Source organism: Macrotis lagotis, chromosome 1 (genome assembly GCF_037893015.1).
Source record: "Macrotis lagotis isolate mMagLag1 chromosome 1, bilby.v1.9.chrom.fasta, whole genome shotgun sequence".
NCBI lineage: Eukaryota > Metazoa > Chordata > Mammalia > Peramelemorphia > Peramelidae > Macrotis > Macrotis lagotis.
Genome location: NC_133658.1, coordinates 424,628,711 through 424,647,515, shown reverse-complemented (window position 1 = coordinate 424,647,515; position 18,805 = coordinate 424,628,711). Strand labels below are relative to the sequence as shown.

At 37.8% G+C, this 18,805-nt stretch overlaps 1 protein-coding gene across 8 annotated transcripts in view; it reads right to left on the bottom strand.

Moving 5' to 3' along the window:
* Window positions 1-18,805, bottom strand: part of EML1 (EMAP like 1) — a 311,896-nt gene that overhangs the window by 211,048 nt on the left and 82,043 nt on the right. For 2 of the 8 annotated variants that reach the window (XM_074213066.1, XM_074213067.1), the window contains exon 1: window positions 13,039-13,231. The exons of 1 other annotated variant lie outside the window; for it this stretch is intronic. In XM_074213066.1, the coding sequence (XP_074069167.1) occupies window positions 13,039-13,105 (67 nt within the window). In that variant the 5' untranslated portion in view covers window positions 13,106-13,231. Of the gene's footprint in view, window positions 1-13,038; window positions 13,235-18,805 lie in introns of those variants that run through there. 5 more of the 8 variants (XM_074213063.1, XM_074213064.1, XM_074213068.1 and 2 more) reach the window with 5 other exon arrangements.

Genomic DNA, 18,805 nt, shown 5'->3' with positions numbered 1-18,805 from the left:
ATGAGGCAACAAGCACAACCAGCTCTTTCCAAGAGTAGTACAGCAGGGCAGAAAATTAAAGGAGATATATAAAACTGTATAAAGTTGGGAGGGGGAGGGGGAGGGGGAGGGGGAGGGGCAGGCTAACATAAAGACTTTCTTTTAAAGGTTTTTTTTTTTTTTTTTTTTTGCAAGGCAATGGGGTTAAGTGGCTTGTCCAAGGCCACACAGCTAGGTAATTATTAAGTTTCTGAGGCCGAATTTAAACTCAGGTACTCCTGACTCCAGGGCCAGTGCTCTATCTACTGCGCCACCTAGCCGCCCCTAATAAAGACTTTTTTAAGGATAGGGGAAGCCTGGGCAGTTATGTGTGTAGATGCAGTAGAAAAGGGGTATATGTATATATATATGTACATATGTATATATATATATATATATGTATGTATGTGTATATATATATGTATATATGTATATATAAACTGAAGATGAAATAAAGAGTCAAGTAAACTGGAAGAAATGGGAGTGGCATCATGAGCACAAATAGTGAGATTGGTCTTGGCAAGGAAATGATCTACCTCCCCAACAGAGTCAAGAGCAAAGAAAAAGCAAATTAGAGTTCTAAGGTGTGGAATAGGGTTTTCAGTAACTGAAAGAAATAGAGAACTTGAATAATTACATTCCAAAGGACTAATTCAGTGAAATCTTATTAATAAATCATTATCTTTATCACATATTTCTTAGGAAATTTAGGGAATTAGGACAGCAAGTGGTTGTTTGTGAGAATTGAATGAACCATATTAACTCCATCTATTGATTCAGTCTGGTGCTAGCTCGGTTCCCTTTTTCTTCAATTATGGGTCTAGTCCAAATTCCATTTTGTGAGAAAATTTTATTCAATTGTGAAAAAACCTTAATTGAATTATTTGAACCTAGTCCTATTTGGCTGGGATGCTGAACCACCTTTACCTATTGTTTAGAGATTAAAGGACCTAGGCTATATTGACTAAAAACCTAGTCAAATCCTAAGATTGATCCTAAGACAGAGTTTTCTCACAATTGTACATCTCAGGCCAGGGGAAGCTAGGTGGTGCAGTGGATAGAGCATTGGTCTTGGAGTCAGGAAGATGAAAATTTGAAACCAACATCAGACATTTATTAGTTGGGTGACTCTGGGCAAGTCACTTAACCCCAATTGCCTCACATCCAGGACCATCTCCAATCAACCAGATTCCACTGGAATCCAAATGGCTCTGGAGGAGAAAGTGAGGCTGGTGATATGACAGAACCTCCCTGATGTAATGGTCTTCTTTGAGGAGGACATCATCATCATCACAACTCAAGCGAACCAAATATCTTTTCTGAAAAATGTCCCCATAAGGTTCAGTCATTGCTTTCATGTTCCTTTGATTGCTCACAGATACTGGACAGGAGTGGGACACCTCTTTTTCTAATTTCAGGGAACTGTACTTGTTCACTCTCGCCCTATGAACTTGGAAAGTCTCTTTCCTCCATAGAAATCTAATTACTTTATGTTGAATCCTGGTTGTTACCTTTTAATTAATTGGTCTTGGTTTTGTTTTTCATGTATAAAAGTCTGAATCCCCTTCTATTTGGAGTCCAGCCCTAAGCTGAGGAAGGGACCTAGTCTTGGTTTGTTAGGAAATTGACATGAATTGCTTAATAAATCAAAATGCTTGGAACCTTGAACCTTGTTTCCTCAGTCATTTCATCTTAAATTTCCCACTCTACCTGATAATCCCTCAGGGGCTTGTTTCACACTTTAATTATGTAATGGATGAGCATTTGAAATAGGATGTGAAATGAAGGGGTGGCTAGGTGGTGCAGTGGATAGAGCACCGGCCTGCCTTGCAAAAACTAAAAAAAAAAAGATGTGAAATGAAGATAAGGGCCAGTTTGAAAAAAAACATTAAAAATCAAACAGTTGAACTTGATCCTAGAGTAATTAACAAGGAGTTAGAGGATTTTATTGAGCAAGCATTTGGGGGAAGGGGTGTAGGAACACTACTTTGGTGGCTGTGTGAAAAGTATTAAAGCAAAAGGACCAATAGGAGGCTATTGTAAAAGACCAGGAAAAGGATAAGGATCTTAAATAGGGTAATAGCTGGGTGAGTGGAGAGGAAGGGACATATTCAAAAAAATGTTGTGGAGAAAGAATCAAGAAGATTTGGCAACTGACTGGAATAAGTCAATGTGAGAAGTCAAGGATAACAAGGCAAGGAGGACAGTAATGAACCTAACAATAGATGGGGACCAGATAATGACTCCTTTTCCAGACATGGTACATTTGAGATGCTTCTTTGGACTCTGAAATGTCCAAGAGGAAATTGGGGATGTGGGGATAGAGCTCCAGAGAGTAACATCTTTTTCAAGGTCATTAATTGAGTTATACTTCATTGTCATCTAAACACCATAAACACCTTGACACAAAAATAGTGGTCTAAATTTGCAAACCCAACATTAAGAACCTGTTTAAATCCCACTTTCTCAATTAAGATTTTTCCCTGTTACCCTCCAGACTTCACTTAATATCCTCTGTACTCTGAGTACCTATAAAATTTGAAAGATAAATACAAACAAGTGAGATAATGCTTAACTTCAGGGAAATTTCATTTCAATGGGAAACAACACAAAAAAGGGAGCTTGAAGGATATGGGAATTAAAATACAAGACTCAAGAGAGGCATTACAAATGATTGAGAAATCATGAAGAACTAAAGTTAAACTGTTTATATTTCCAAATGGGAAAATGACTCATGATGATGATAAAGTTCCAAGAATTTTCTAAGACAGAGGGCAGATCAGCCAGAAGAAAAGGATAGGGGCATATAATAAGGGAGCCACAGAGGGTAGGTTTCTTCAGGATGGGGAAGGATAGTTTGATGAGTAGATGATATTTTTGAGTTCTAAATACTTATTTCTTCACTTAAGTTTATTAATCTATTGAATAAATTCCAGCTATTTGTTGCCATAAAAATGCACCATCAATTTTGAAATCTGTGAAAATAACCTTAATTGATAAAAACAATTTCATTACGAAAGTACTAAGGGGTAGTAGTAGTGTAAATTTCTATAGACAAAGACAGCATGGCATGGTAGCTATAGAACAAGAATTAAAGCTAATAAAATCCAAGTTCAAGTTCTGATTCATGATATATACATATACACAATATATTGTTTTTGTATTACAAAGATGGTGTCAATATGCACTGATAGGATGAGTTTTCTCAGTTAGGAATTCCTTACAAAACTGAAATCAAGGGGCAGCTAGGTGGCCCAGTGGACAGAGCATCAGCCCTGGAGTCAAGAGAACCTGAATTCAAATCCGAACTCAAACACTTTATAATTATCCAACATGTGGAAATATGATTTCTGACTCACTGACCTATTTTTAGTCAATTTATAATTGCCTCCCTTGGGCAAATCACTTAACCCCATTGCCTTCCAAAAACCAAAGAAATTAAAAATAAATAAAATATAAATTCCAAAAGGAATCCAAATACACATTTAAAAAATAAAATAAAATTGAAATCAGCAACGAGACTTAAGGAAATAAAAGTTATATGACATTCTTAAACTCATACAGCTAATCAGTAGCAAAATAAGGCCCTCAATTCAAGTCTTCTCCAAGGTACTGTTACTGTTTTTTTTACTATATTATGCCATACTAGTTCTCAAAGCCAAAATCATATTTTAGTAGTTGAAGATTATTATATTACATAATAAAATTAAATAAAGGCTCTGTTACAATGAAGATGACTACACTGAATTTTATTTTTCTTTTTAAACTGGAGAAATAGGAGTCATTGTAAAATAGGGCTGATACACATTTAAGGTAAAACATGGCATATGGTCCACTCCTCTGTGTCTTGAAATTAAAATAACTCTTTCAAGAGGCAAGACTAATTTCAGTAATAATATGCATTTAAGCTTCTTGTCAAATGTAGGAGGAATACTTCTTAAAATCTTTTTTGATAAAGTTTGGTTAGAAATGGTTTCAAGAGAAGTTGCTATCCTGCTATTATTTTTTATATTTAAAATTCTGAGGACTATTTATGCACATCTGTTTTCCATAACTCGTTAAGAGTATTGGAATATAAATTTTTAAAAGTTGTCCTATGTATTAAGACTATTCTTGCTTCCATGTGGTTCTAATATCTCCCACTAGATTTCTATATTTTGAAAGTTTTTGCTTTTGTAGAGCTTGGAGATAGGGAATATGGGATATCTATTAGAGACATTGCTCTCAAGTTTCTTTGGATTAGGGTTATGGTCAGGTAGTTGGGGCACTAGAGTTCTATCTGTAATGATGTTCTTGTTCTAGCACAGATAATGAGCTGAATTCTCAAGCATACTGGAAGGGGTGAAGGTGGGAGGGGATAGTATTTGTATTATATATATTGCCTCTTGACAAATTTCTAATGAATAATTAATATTAGCTATCATTAATTAATTAGCAATAAGAGGCAGTATGGTATAATAGAAAACCAGTCTCAGAGTCAAGAATTGGATTCAAGACCTATCTTTGTCACATTTTAGCTAGTTGAGTTATAGTGCCCTAGGCAACTCTTTATGATGGTAAATACAAAATTGCTCTGGTAGGAGGACTTTCCCATTAGGAATTCCCTACACCAAGGAAGTTACAGATCCAGATTCAAATGTGACAACAAATAAAGATAATGACAATTCATTTATAGTAATTTATGGTTTATAAATCTTTTCTTCCCAATATACCTATAAAGTTGAACATTTTTCCTCATCTTAGAGATGAAGGAACTATGGATCAAATAAATGAAGTAATTTGCTTGCCATAGTTTCATCCTAATCATGAATATCAGAATTAGGATTCAGTACCAGTTCTGACAGGATTCAAGGAAGTTCAATGCTCTTTCTACCAAACCATAACTATGACTTTTACGGTTTCTACTACTATAAAATTGTACAATTGCCTTTGAACATGTGAAATATGATTGCTGACTCACTAACCTATTTTAGTCAATCATTTTAATATAAATATTCAGATTAAAAATCAACAAATTTAAATTCAATTTATATAGCAAACTCCCTAGTGATTGACTTTAATTCTCTGTTATCAGTTGCTTAGGTTGAATTCTACTTAATGGTTTATTTACATTATCAAGATTAATATTCATTTTTCAACTGAATATTATTCATTACAACACTGTCCTAAAGCACCAGTTCAATGCATCACATTATAGGAAACTTTTCTTACAGTTTTATCCTATCTCCGATTCTTAAAATTATCCTCTGTATATTCTTAAGATATTCATTAGCTACACAAACCAAGCATACTACTAAATGTCATTTGAGAAAGGCTTTGAAATTGCCATTTGTAGAAAAATATGTAAAACAAGTTTGCTAAGTCTTAACTTTCTAACTTAGGTATAAACTCAAATGTGAAAGTGAACCTGCAGGCTTCTGAGACTATCTCCAGTTCCAGGTCCTACCCCAGGATCATCCCTATTCTGAGTTGCTTTCTGGAGTAAAGTCCTCTTTCATATCCTTCCCTCCACAGTCTAATCTGACACCTTCTGACTGGGCTCTTATAACTCCATCTGTTCTTACCTACTATGAGGTAAGACTCCTAGGATCTCACAGAACACACCATCATTTGCCAGGAGGATAAACCTCAAGGGAGAATCTTGGGCTAATCTTGGGCTTTAAATTTCATAATATTCAAGTTAATCATCCGATGCAGATCCTAGTGGCTGTTCATGACAATCTCCTTACTTTCTGAAAGAGCTCAATGCTTATCTTCTCTCTTATCTCCTCATGCCAGCCAGCATCCCTGTTTGGATGCCACTTGATGTCAGCATTCCTGGGCGTGTGTTTGTGGGATGTAAGAAATAATTGGGCTAGGCAGGTAGCCATAGACGACTCTGTTTATTGATCAGTTTATTGATTTATACTATAGCTACAGCAGTAAACAATTTTCTACTCCAGTTGATTCTTACAATACTTATTATTATCACTAAACCATTTTTCCATAATGTCAAGGTATATATATATCATAGGTGTTTTTCTGTACAGGATATGGTCCTAGATCACAGACAGTCACACAAAGCCTCAGGTCAAGTCACAGGTAAAATCCAGAGCTGCCCTCAGAGATCCTTGCCTTGGGCCACATCAGAGGTAAACCCTGGAGGTGACATCAGAGATCTTTGTGGAGCCTGGATCAGGTATCACAGCTTTCCAAAATCTCCTGCCCTCATAATAGAGGATCCCAAAATACATAAGGATACTCCTTCAAATAGCCAAATTTCAAGCTCCTCAATCTACTCAATTCTCAAGACTTATTCTTCAACTCTAAGCTATATACAGAGATGGCTTTGAAAGCTATTACCAACAAGTGTTCCACTTGTTCAAAAATCTGAATTCCTATGTCTGATGTCTTATTATTCCATCTTTCCCCATGTCTGAACAGTACTCTAACTTTGTTCTTTGCTCTCACTGTGACCACTATTCCTTCCAGCCCTCAGTTCTTCCCAAGTCCAATGTTCCATGTATTAATACACTCTTCCCTCTTCCCTGTCACACATCTACTGATGAACCAATTTAACTCTGTACTTTGCTCTATCCTAGAATCCTTGGTTTTATAACCAGTCACACCTTGCCAAACCCCAACCCTGATATACTCATCATCTACAATCTTTGTTCTGATTCATAGGCTGCCAAATAGAGCACTGGGAAAATAATAAAAAACCATGCTAACTGCATCCACAATAAATTTTTGTTATCTAATCTCAATTGGGCCTTCATTATAGCAAGACCAACATTCTATTCCTTCCCAATCTATCTGCAAACTCACTCTGCACAGAAGCTATTCCAAACATTCTCTTCTCAAGTAAGATTCTCACAGTACCCCTTTCCCTCATACTGTCTTAATGGAGGCTCTCACCTTATTCTCCACCAAAAAAAAAAAAATTATGTCACCAAAAGTTTCCCCTTCTATATTCCTCTTTATCTCAAATCAAGTAGACATACCCATCCCCCACCTCCACTATCTCTTCTTTAACTGCGGTTTCAAATGAAAAGATGGGTTTACGTTTTGCAAAGGTAAAACTCTGATTTAATCTCTTTCCACAGTAGATTGCCCCCCAACTTATCTTAAATAATTTCCTATCTATTGACTCTATCCCTGCTAGCTATGAACATGACTCTCCTATCTATAAAAAAATACCCTCACTAAATCTTATTATCCCCATTAGATAATCATCTTAACTGTCTTCTCCTTCATGGTTCAATATCTTGAGTAAACAAAAAGTCTGTCATAATTTATTAAGTATTTTTTTTATTTATTATGTGCCAGTCACTACACTAAAGCATCTCCACTTCACTGACTCCTCATTATCTTCTAAACTTTATGAAAATTTGCTTCTGAACTTATCATTCAAGGAAAACCATTTTCTCCAAGGTTGCCAGTAATCTACTAATTGATAAATAGAATGACCTTCATTCAGTGCTCATCTATCTTAAACTCTCCACAGCCTTTGACCCTTATCTATCACGTTCTTTTCCAAGTACTCTTTCCTGACTGAGTTGTAACTCAATTCTCTATTAGTTCTCCTCTTATAAGAATGATCATTCTATCTCAGTTTCTTTTGCTGGTTCTTCATCATGTAACAACTACTAATCATGTATGTCCTAGGTCCCTCATCTGTTATTCTATGTTATGCCACTTGATGATCTTATCAGCACCTATAACATCACTATGAAAATGATTCCTAGATCTCTATGTCTGGCCCTGGTCTCTATAGTCCTGTACAGTTACCTTTTGTGACACTTGGCATTCAACATTTCTAAAACAAAACTCATTATCTTTTATCCCAAAACCCAGTCTTCCAATCTCCCAATTTCTTTCAAGTTCACCAATATCCTACCACCGGGGTTCACAACCTTGGTGACATCCTTCACTCCTCATCCACCCTTGTTTACTTCACCTATCTTCATATTGCCAAAACTTATATCACAACATTTCTCCTATTTGTCCCCTCCTCTCCACTTATCCTAGTTCAAGCCTTCATTGTTTCATGGATTATGGAACTATCCTGCTTACTACCTGGCCTCCTTGCTTCTTACCACTCTAAACCAATATCCATTCAGCTGCCAATGTGAATATTGTTGCCTATAGAACAGGTTTGCCTGTGCTTCCTCACCTCAGTCTCTTTTTCTCTAGCTTCCTTTAAGACTCATCTTAAGTCTTATATTCTACAGCAGTTCCCCAGGCCAGCCCTCCCTTCTAGCTCCTAGTGTTTCCCTTTTCAGAATATTTTCCAACTATTTTCTGTAAACACATGCACATATATACATACACACACATATACCTAATAGACAAATTACTTACACATATGTGTATATTTGCATAAATATACAAAATATATTATTAACCTATGATTTATATAATTCTTAAGGATAAGTACTGTTTTTGCCCCTTTTTATCTCTGGCACTCAGAATAGAGCCTATAACTTAATAAATACATGTTGATTGATGAAAACATTTGTCCCATTCTTTCTTTGTCACTGTCATCACCCTCATTCAGGTCATATAAACTACTGACTAGACCATATAAAAGACTATTATAATATCAATAATTATTCTCCCTGCCTCTAGGTACTCTTTTCTTACTGCCATCCTTCACAAACAGAATAATCTTTCTAATAGATAGTTTTAATCATGTCACTTAACAGATTCAGAAAACTTCAATGGTTTCCCAATGCCTGCTAATAAAATATACATTCTTTTGTCTGGTATTTCAAGGCCTTTCCCAATTTGACTCAAATTTTGCATCTTCCTAGCTTTATGTCACATAATTCTCCTTTACATAATCTATGTTTCAGTCAAAAGGGACAACTTTTCATACTCAATCTCATTCTGGTCATCCCTTGTTCCTGGAATGGGTTCCTTTCCCCCCCCCCCATCTCTCCTGCTGAAATCCTTCTTTTCTTTGAGTGATAATCAGTTCTGATGCTACCTAGTTCATGAAACCTTATATTCCCCCTTCCTTCCCCTTCAGACTCAAATCACACTCTTTGGAGCTTTCCAGCATACTCATCATATTCTAATTTGTATCATAATTACATATGCACATCTTATTCTTCATGCTAAACTGTGAACTCTTTGTGTTCACATGTCTAGGTTCATCCTTGAAATTTCTCTACCAGAATTTAATATTATTAAACTGAACTGCTACTATTTTTACCTTTCCTTCTTTGAACCTCTCATAAAATTTTTTACTTCTTTTATAATCTTTTAGTATTCTATCCTGTGGTATAATTATTGTGCTTTAGGCATTTGTCATTTCTTCATGCAAGATCAGTATTTCCACAAGGACATTTACATTCAAGTATCTTGATTATTTTCTTTTGTTTTGAAAAGTAATGGGGTTAAGTGATTTGCCCAAGGTCACACAGCTAGCTAATTTATTTAAGTGTCTGAGGCCATACATATTTGAACTCAGGACCACCTGACTCCAGGGCTGTGCCCTATCCACTGTGCCACCTAGCTGCCCCTGTTTTGATTATTTTTCTATTATTCTTCCCTCAATATCTAGGATAGGACTTTGTACATGGTAGATACTAAATACATTGTTACTGAAAGAATTCAAGTGATTTTCCTCTAATTCACTGTTACTTATGTATTTTATATGCAAATAATAAACAGAAATAATTTGAACTTTCTTTCAGACATGATTCTAATAAACTTGTAATGACAGTATCACTAAAGAGAAGAAAAAACTTCATGAATAAGTCAATATCAAGATTATACTTCACTCAACTGACCACCAAATTCAATGAAAAAAATCCTCAAGAATATTATCTCACCTCATTGTCATGTCCTAAGTCACACTGGCTAAGTAGTATGTTAGCATATTAAGGATAAGGACTGGACCAGTGATTTCACTGGTATAGGAGACTCCAGAATGAATAACAACCACTACCAATGTAGGTCAATCCCCTCTCTGAAAGTTAGTGTCTTAGAGAGTAGCAAAAAGAGCACTAAATGGTTAAATGACTCACCCACAGAATATCGTATGTTTTAAAAACAAGACTTGAACACAGGTCTTCCTGGCTTTAAGGAAAGCACTTCACTATGACATATTTAGGCATTTGTAATTTTCTAGCTACAGTTTTAGACATCATAGGAAGAGCCATAATGGTTTCATCATAAAAAATGTGTAGATATATTTTCAGTTTATGTGATAAATCTTTTAGTTGGTCAATAAATTAAGAAATCACAAAATTTCACAGATATAGAACTTTATAGTTGCTATCAGGAAACTCATGTCTGCTAAAGATATAACCTGTTTGATTCAGTCCAACTCTCTGTAACACCATTTGGGGTTTTCTTGGCAGAGATATGGGAGTGGAGATTTCTTTCTTAAACTCAATTGACAGTTCAGGAAACTGAGGCAAACAGGGTTAAGTGACTTGTCCAGGATCACAGAGGTAGTAAGTGGAAGAGGCCAGATTTGTACTCAGAAAGATGAGTCTTCCTGACTCCAGGCCTGATGCCCTGTCCATTTCACCCTCTAGCTGCTCAAGGGAAGCTGTGTTCCAATCTTTGCTTACATTTCTTACCTATATGATTCAATGTAAGAGACAGCCTCTCTGGGACTCATTTTCCTTTTCTGCAAAATGATGAGGTTTGACCAAATCACCTCTGAAATCCCTTCAAGTGCTTCTATCTCCATGATCTTAAGAACCAGAACAAGTTAGATAATGTCAACTACTATTAACTTCCCTCAAGAAGTTTAGATTTTTAAGGTTGAAAACACAAAGGAAATCTGCTATGCTGGAATAGACATTAAATAGATTAAAACGAAAACTTATCTTCCATTTCATAGCAAACTGGAACTCCTTAAGTCACATAAGAGGTAACATGTTATTATATGAAAATGATGTACAATGTACATTAAGCTTATGCATCATACAGCCTTAGATGGAATTCTGTGATCTCACTGGTGTGGAGATTCTCTCACTACCGATGTCAACTTTTGCACATTGTTTTTGTTGTGGAATTCCTGCAGATGTCTTTACATAAATATTCAGCTGATAATATATATGACTTGATAGAAATCTTTCATTCATTCTTTTACCATATTGGAAGCAGTAATAATAATTAATATATATTAAACTTTACTAAATATTTTTTTCTCATAACTTACTGAAGCACTTTGGCTACCCATTAGCTAGTCATTTTTTCAAAAAATGCAAACATAATGAATCTCCACAGAATGATATGGAAGTCTGACCACTGGAAAAATATTATGTACTTATATATGTGTATATATACATGCAAAAACAAAGAACACTTGTTATTATATTAAGAGATAGGTCAAAATTGAATTCATAAATTACTTTGTTAGAAAGTTCTCTCTGGTTAAAATAAAACTGCAAAACAAAGTAATTCAAGAAAACTGAGATGCAAGCTGGTGTTTATTGCTCTACCTATCAAGTAAAGTTTACAGGATCATATTCACCAAAAAATCCCCACAACAAAGCAACACTTTAGGAAACATTTCTAAAGCAATAAATCAAATGTAGAAAATTATGTGTGACATTTCTTTTGAATTTTCACACCTCATGCTCCAGAAAAATGCAAGGTAAAATGAACATGTTTTTTGTGTTAAATTATTTTGTGTAAATTATGTTTCAAGAGCCTAGGATCACTTTTTTCAAAAACATTTATCGATAGATTGTAATTTATTTTTTTTCTTGCTTCTAAGAATCAAAGAGAATCTACTGAACAAAAAATCAGTTTAATCCTTTTCTTGTACTAAAAAAAGGCTTTAATATAAACTCTAGGGTTTACTTCATGAAGAACAGTGTAATTAAAATGGTTTGTTTGAAGTGGGGTCACTTGGTTTCTAATTTTTTTTTAATTCTCGTATTTCTCTGGTTAATATTGAAGCATTTGTTTCTCTGCTCTTGTACAATAGAATAAAAAGAAATATATACAAAAAGCACCATGTTCTTGTTAAAGCCGTAACATTACGTCTTGAACTTTTTCTTCTAACGATTTCCTCCCCTCATTTTCCAAGTCAGTATTTTGGCTTTCTTATGTGTCAATTACATTCTGAAAGAAAAGCTGCGAAGAAATATGGCGGGATGCGGTGTATCTTTATTCTTCTGTATGTGTCAGTCTAGGGATAAATACTGACGAAATTGCAAAGATCTCGATCTCACCATCAACTGATACTTTTTAAAAAGGCACTAGTGACAGTTGCACGATGAGCATCTTCGGAGAAGAAGCTCCCCTCCCCCTCCCCATGAGCCTGGATAATACACGTGTCAAATGCTCAAGTTTTCGTGAGTGGGCAGTGGTTTTGACGCGTCAAGGGATGAAGCGGTTGGTTCTTCCACAGGCCGTGGCGGGGCTGGTGAGGATGCCATGAACTCTATTTCGTGCAGTGCGACACAGCCCCATGGACACAATGACCAGCAGTCACTTGTTGGGATGCTGGGCGGTCATGGTCTTAATAGAAAATTTCGAGTTTTTCCCTCAAAACCTCAGGGCCAGATGCAACTCCCCCCCCCCACCCCCAACAAACATTTCTTTTTCCACTTCGTAAAACTCAACTTTTGTTGTGACTTGAGGAGGAGCCGGGGGAAGAAGTTTCCCTGGATGGCCGGGCTGGCACGGCTGGTCCTTTGGGCCCGCGGGAGGCCCTCAGGACGGACTCCCCCGAGTCCTCCAAGAAGCGACCCCCCCACCTTTCCCCCTCTCTCCTTTCAGCGTCTCCTCCTTCCCGAGAAGCCGGCCTCGGAGCAGAAAGCAGCGGCGCCAGCCTCCCAGCTCCTCCCTTGCTCGCTTCCCTCCCTCGTTTTCTTTCCCCAAGACCAGGTTTGCAGCCAGAATCCCCGAGAGATCCCCGGGCTCTCCCAGCTACCGCCCCGCCGGGAGACCCCGCCGCGGGGGCGCGGGGGGGAGCCGCCGAGAAGCCCCCCCGGCCGCCCCGCGCGTGCTGGTCCCCCACCACCACAGCGGCGCACGAGCCCCCCGCCGCTGCGCGCCGCTTACCGTTGCAGAACTGGAGCAGCGAGGAGGTGTCATACAGGCTGCTGTAGCTGGAGAATCCGTCCTCCATCCTGCGGCCGCTACACCGTCTGGGCCGCGGCGCCCGAGCTGAGCCCCCGCCGCCGCCGCCGCTTCTCACCCACACACTGAGCTCTAGGGCTGGGGCTGGGGCCGGCCCTGCTGTGGCGGCTGCTGCCGCCGGTTACCATGGCAACCCGCCGCGCCGCGCCGCGCCGCGCCGCGCGCTCTCCCAGGGGCAGCAGCGCCCGCCCGCCCCGGGAACCAGGAGAGGACCAAAGCCCACCCGGCCCTGCCCGGGCGGGGGCGGCCCCGGGTGACCTCCCGCCTCTCCGGGCCGGCCCGGGCCGGGCCGCTCCCCTCCCCCTCCCCGAATAACGGCCCGAGGCCGATCGCGCTCTGGGGAATGTCTCGCGTGAAGTAGCGGCCCGGCCCGGGCGAGGAGGAGAAATGGCGGCTGCGAGAGGGAAAGAGGTGTTCTTCCCCCCCTTTTATGGGGGGGGCTGAAGAGAACAAAGGAAACGGGGTGAAGACACTCCGCAATTCCAACGGGGCCGGAGGAACTGCGGGAGAGAAGGCGGCGAGACAAAGAGCCCATGAGCACGGGCGGGCGGCCTGCGGAGCTGCCGGGGCCCCAGCCCCGGGCGCCCCGGGACCCTTAGGGATGCGCGTGGCCCCGGCGGGGGGGCGGGGCGGGGCCCGGAGCCCCCCCCCCCGTCGGACCTGCCCTTCCCCGCAAAAGATACTTGGTTTCAAAAAAACAAAAATCCCTGAAAACCCCAGTCCCGGCCCGGAAGCCATTTTCATCATCTCCAGCACCGAACGCGGACGCCCTCGGAAGCCGCCTCAGATGCTTTTCCCGCGAGTTTCGCCAACTTTGGACTTGCCCAAACCCTGTGCAGCCGACCCTTCGGTTATCTGCAAGATCCGCAAATTATTGTCTCCAAGGGCTGGGATGGGGGAGGCGGGAAGGGGCCGAGGAGTGTAAACTGCAAAAAGGATGCTTTGGATAAAGACCCTCTGATAGAAATCCCAATGTCCGCATTCCAGGGCCTTGACAGATTCTTCATTCAAAATGAGCAAGCCTATTCTAATCGTAAAATGTGATGAATTTGTACTAAACAAATAGTGACAGAACAGATTTATTCTATACCCCCACACACACTTCTCTTAATTATTTTCCACTTGTCACTTAAAAGACCTAAATAACCAGTTTTCAGAGATTGTATTTTTTTAAAAGCCCGACCCTTCCTTATTTACTATTCAACATAATTTTTTTTGAAATTTGCATTATGATTTGATTTTTGTCTTTTCTTTCCTCTAATGGAAGGGATGAAATGAAAGCGAAACAGCCAAAAAGCTTTCAGGTTATGAAGAGAAATAAATTTTAGGAATATTCCACACATGGGATAACTCTTCAAGAACAGATCAGAAAGTGAAAGAATAGAGATGGAATGGCATCCCTTGAACCAATATAAAAATACATCAGGGCTGTGAAAACATTCTCAGGATTAATTTTTGGGAAACAACAATCTTTTTGAGTCCTGCAAAGTGTTAGGGATATTAAGGGGGGGGGGGAATGAAAAGCAGGCCTTCTCCCTAAGCATTTTGTCAGTACTTTGTATGCAATGAATGTATTAATATTGTGTCGGGCCTCAGCAGATATGTAACTAGAAAATAATTTAAGAAGAGAGCCAGAATAACTCTGTAGGGGGCAGCTAGGTGGCGCAGTGGATAGGGCACCAGCCCTGGAGACAGGAGTACCCAAGTTCTAATCCAGCCTCAGACACTTATTACCTAGCTTTGTGGCCTTGGGCAAGCCACTTAACCCCATTGCCTTGCAAAAAACCTAAAAAAAATAGAATAACTCTGTATTTGGGGGGAAAAAAAACTTCCCCTCTGTACTGAACTTTTAAGTAAACTACCAACACAAAAGTGAGGAGGGAGAGTATTTCAGACTAGGAGAATTGCTGGGACAAGGACCAGAGAAAAGAGAAGGAACTGAGTTATAATTCAGCTACTAGGCTAGTTTGGCTAGAAAATAGTGTTGTAAAGTAAGGACCTGACTGTAGAGGTCTTTTTTTCCTGGAAGTAATAGGGAACTGGCTAAAGATTTTTTTAATTGTTGGGGTGGGGTAGTGATAATCAGACATATTAAAGAAATACTAATTTGTAACTGTGGAAGATAAATTGGAGAGGAAACTGGAAGCAAGAACAATACAAAGAACATTGTTAGAATACTCCAGGCAAGAGTTGAAAGCAGAGAAAGGACAGATAGAAAAGATGATGTTCAGATATAATCTTCAAGACAACTGTTGGGTTTGAAGAGTAAAACAATCAAGGAAGACTGAGGTTTCAAACCTGGGTAACTGGAATTTGTAGTGCCCTCAACCAAGAAAATTTGGAGGAAGTGTGTTTTTTTTCGGGGGGGGGGGGGCGGTACATTGCAAGGTATGCACTATTTCAACTCAAATTGGAAACAACTGGAAATAATACGGAGTAAACCAAATAAAGAACTTTAGGAAAAATTTTGGCCATTTTGTGAAGTTAGGGAGATCATCGAGAAGCAGATCAATATGCCACAAAGAACTTTATGAAATACTCCAAATCAAATCAATGTTTTGATCATTCAGTGACTTCAATGCAAATGTAGTGAATGGTGAGACATATTTAATTCATGTAACTCAGATCTGAGATATAAAAAAAGGCCAAATGCTTAAAGACTATTCATTAGTCTTAACATTTATAGAGAATGAATACTTTCTTCAAGGAAAAATCAGAAAATCCTTTGTGTGGAGCACTAGACAATATTAGAAAAAAATGAAATTAAGAGTATTATAGAGGAAACAACTGATAGTGATTTGGGAGTCATATCAGAATCAACTTTATAGTGTTAGACTATCAAGTTAGTGCAAGATAGAAAAAAAAAACTCTGCAATTTCAACAGCCTTAAATGAACTATCAAAAGTGGGAAAGGGGGTCAACAAAGATATTGACCTTGATTGTAACCCTCTCTTGCAAAAATTTACCCAGTGGAAATCAATGACAGCAGGGGGACCAAAAGAGTCATTTTGACAAAATTGTACATATACAATTGGATGGTCAATTCATTAATTTGGTTCAGAAATATGTATACTTTTGAGTCCAGGACTGAATAAAAGAGCATTTAGGACCAAATTTTATTTAGGAAATCATGCAGTGCTTTTAATTATTGTAAACTGATCCCTAGTGCAAAATTACTTCAATTAAAATGTTCTCCAAGAAATATTTTAAGGTTATGAATTTTAGAACTGCATCCAAAAAAATCAAAATTGTAGATGACCCAAAGAACATCGGAGAGAAACAATGGTGTATACAAAAAGGCTGTGACTTATTTCCAGTGATCAGTCCCATATATGAAGTAGTATAAGAGATATCATTTAGTAGATGTAAATGAAATGGTGAAAGTGTGGGATTAAACTCATTAAGCGCTTTACTAATGCTACTGAATTATAGACCAACAAAGCAAGGTGGTATATTGGTAACTGATCTATGAACAAGAATCACAAAGGATGGGAAAAAAAAGATGAATAAACTAAGCTGTCCAGCTGAAATTCATGGGATTCTTGAATTCACATATTCATGGGATTTCAGATCTATTGAAGTAGTAAAATATGGAAGAAATGTTGAATCTTCATTAAAACAAAAATTCAAAGTATTTTATTTGAACTTTTCAGATGAAAGATCTGAATGACCAGCTCTTTAAGACAAATCATTTAAATATGATAGTATCACTGATTTTTCACAGGTCAAAATGAACATATCTGTACTAAGAAAGTTTAATAGGGGAATTCACAAATGAAAGATAGGAAATATATTGCTATTGAATGAAAAAACTATTGTATGAGAATTATTTTTACTAGTATGCAATTACAAACAAAGCACTTAATCATCTATTTCAGATGCCTTTGAAATGGAAAATATTATTATCCTCTAAATCCAGAGTTTGAAATGTTTTCAGTGAGAAATGCTTTTGGCACAATACTAATCTCTTGCTATAAAAGAGCAAAGTTAGCATAATTATAAGGATCTGCATGTTATATCAATTAAGTATAATCTCCACAGTATAAAAATAGTTTTGTGGATAACTTTCAAGAAAAATCTTTGAAAACTTCATTAATAATGTGTGATTTAAAAGCCCAAACATTTTAACTGAAAGCTCAAGTCAACTTGAAATAATTTAAGGTTTACTTACCCTCAAAAAATGTTATCTTTGTAATAAATGATTTAAACTGTCTGAGACAATGCACATTAGAAACACAGCTTTTCAGTGCCATTAATAGCAATGTTCTCACAACATGAAAAGAGGAGAAAGAATACAATTATGTAGTTCCTATTTGAAAAAAAAAGGATTTTGGGGGAAATGCTAGATACATGAAACAATATAAAAACATCCAAGTGAATAAATGCTTTTCATCAGAGTGATACTTAAAATTAAGTCACTAAAATCTGTCATTCCACTATGTGTTGCTAATTCAACAATAAAACTCATCCTGTAGTGTCATCATTATATGAATTTTAGCATCATAACTTAGAGATCACATTGGTTAACCTATCAGGATGAATGATTCTAAAATATTCCATTTACCTTCCAGGAATAGGGATTTTGTGAAGTAAATTCCATTTGAATATCTCAATGTATAGAAAGTACAAATATATACATATATGTATACATAGGTATACATAAATATACATATGTAAATAAAATGTGTGCATATTGGGCAGAAACTTGTTTTCTTGTAACTTGAATCTATTGGTCTCAAGTCCCCCTTCCATGGGACAGTTCTTCAGTTATTTTAAGACCATAATACTGTCCCATCCCCACTTCACCTTTTCCCTCCAAGTGTTTTCCAAGTTTCTTCACTTCCTCAACAATGACTTATAACACCTTTTAAAAAAAAATCCAAATCAGTTACCAAACAAGAAATGTAACATGGACACATTCTAATCTTTTCCTCTTAAACCATGATGCCCAGAATGGGACACAAATGCTTCAGAGAAACCTAATCACAAAATCATAGATGTTAGCATTGAAAGGGACTTCAGCAGTATCTGCAAACAACATATAAAGCAAAAAAAATTCCCACTGTTATTCTTACTGTTATATACTTGACAAATGGTCATCCAACCTCTACTTGAAGACCTCCAGTGAAGGCAAAAATCACTCTCAAGGCACTCTGCTCCAATTTTGGAAAGCTCTAATTTTTAGGAAGTTTTTACTTAACTTTAAGCCAATGTGTTTCTTTGTAACTTTCACCTATCATTCCTGGTGCTGTCCTGCTATCTTTTCTAACTTTGATGGATGTACCCTAGGCATATAGCCAGAATTGCCCATTCTCAATTCCTTATCCATAAAATTATTCAAGCAGGGAACCAAGTGACCACACTAGAGAGGAGTTATGCTTTATGTAGAAATTAGATTCGAGTACTTCTACGATTTCTTTCAATTCTAGAGTTATATGACAATAGAGTATGTGTGACAATGGGACAAGGAAAAGAGTAGAGTAGTTGGAACAGCTTTTGTTCTTATTGTAAACACTCAGTTTTTCCAGTATTCATACTGGATACTTCCCCTTATAGGATGCTTCCCCTTCTTCCTGGCAAAGAAAATGAGATTAGCAAAAATGATCATACTTAAATTTTATTTAAGGCTTTCTGCAGCAACTATAATTTTATTTTTTTAAAAACAAGTTTGAAATGGAAAAAACACAAC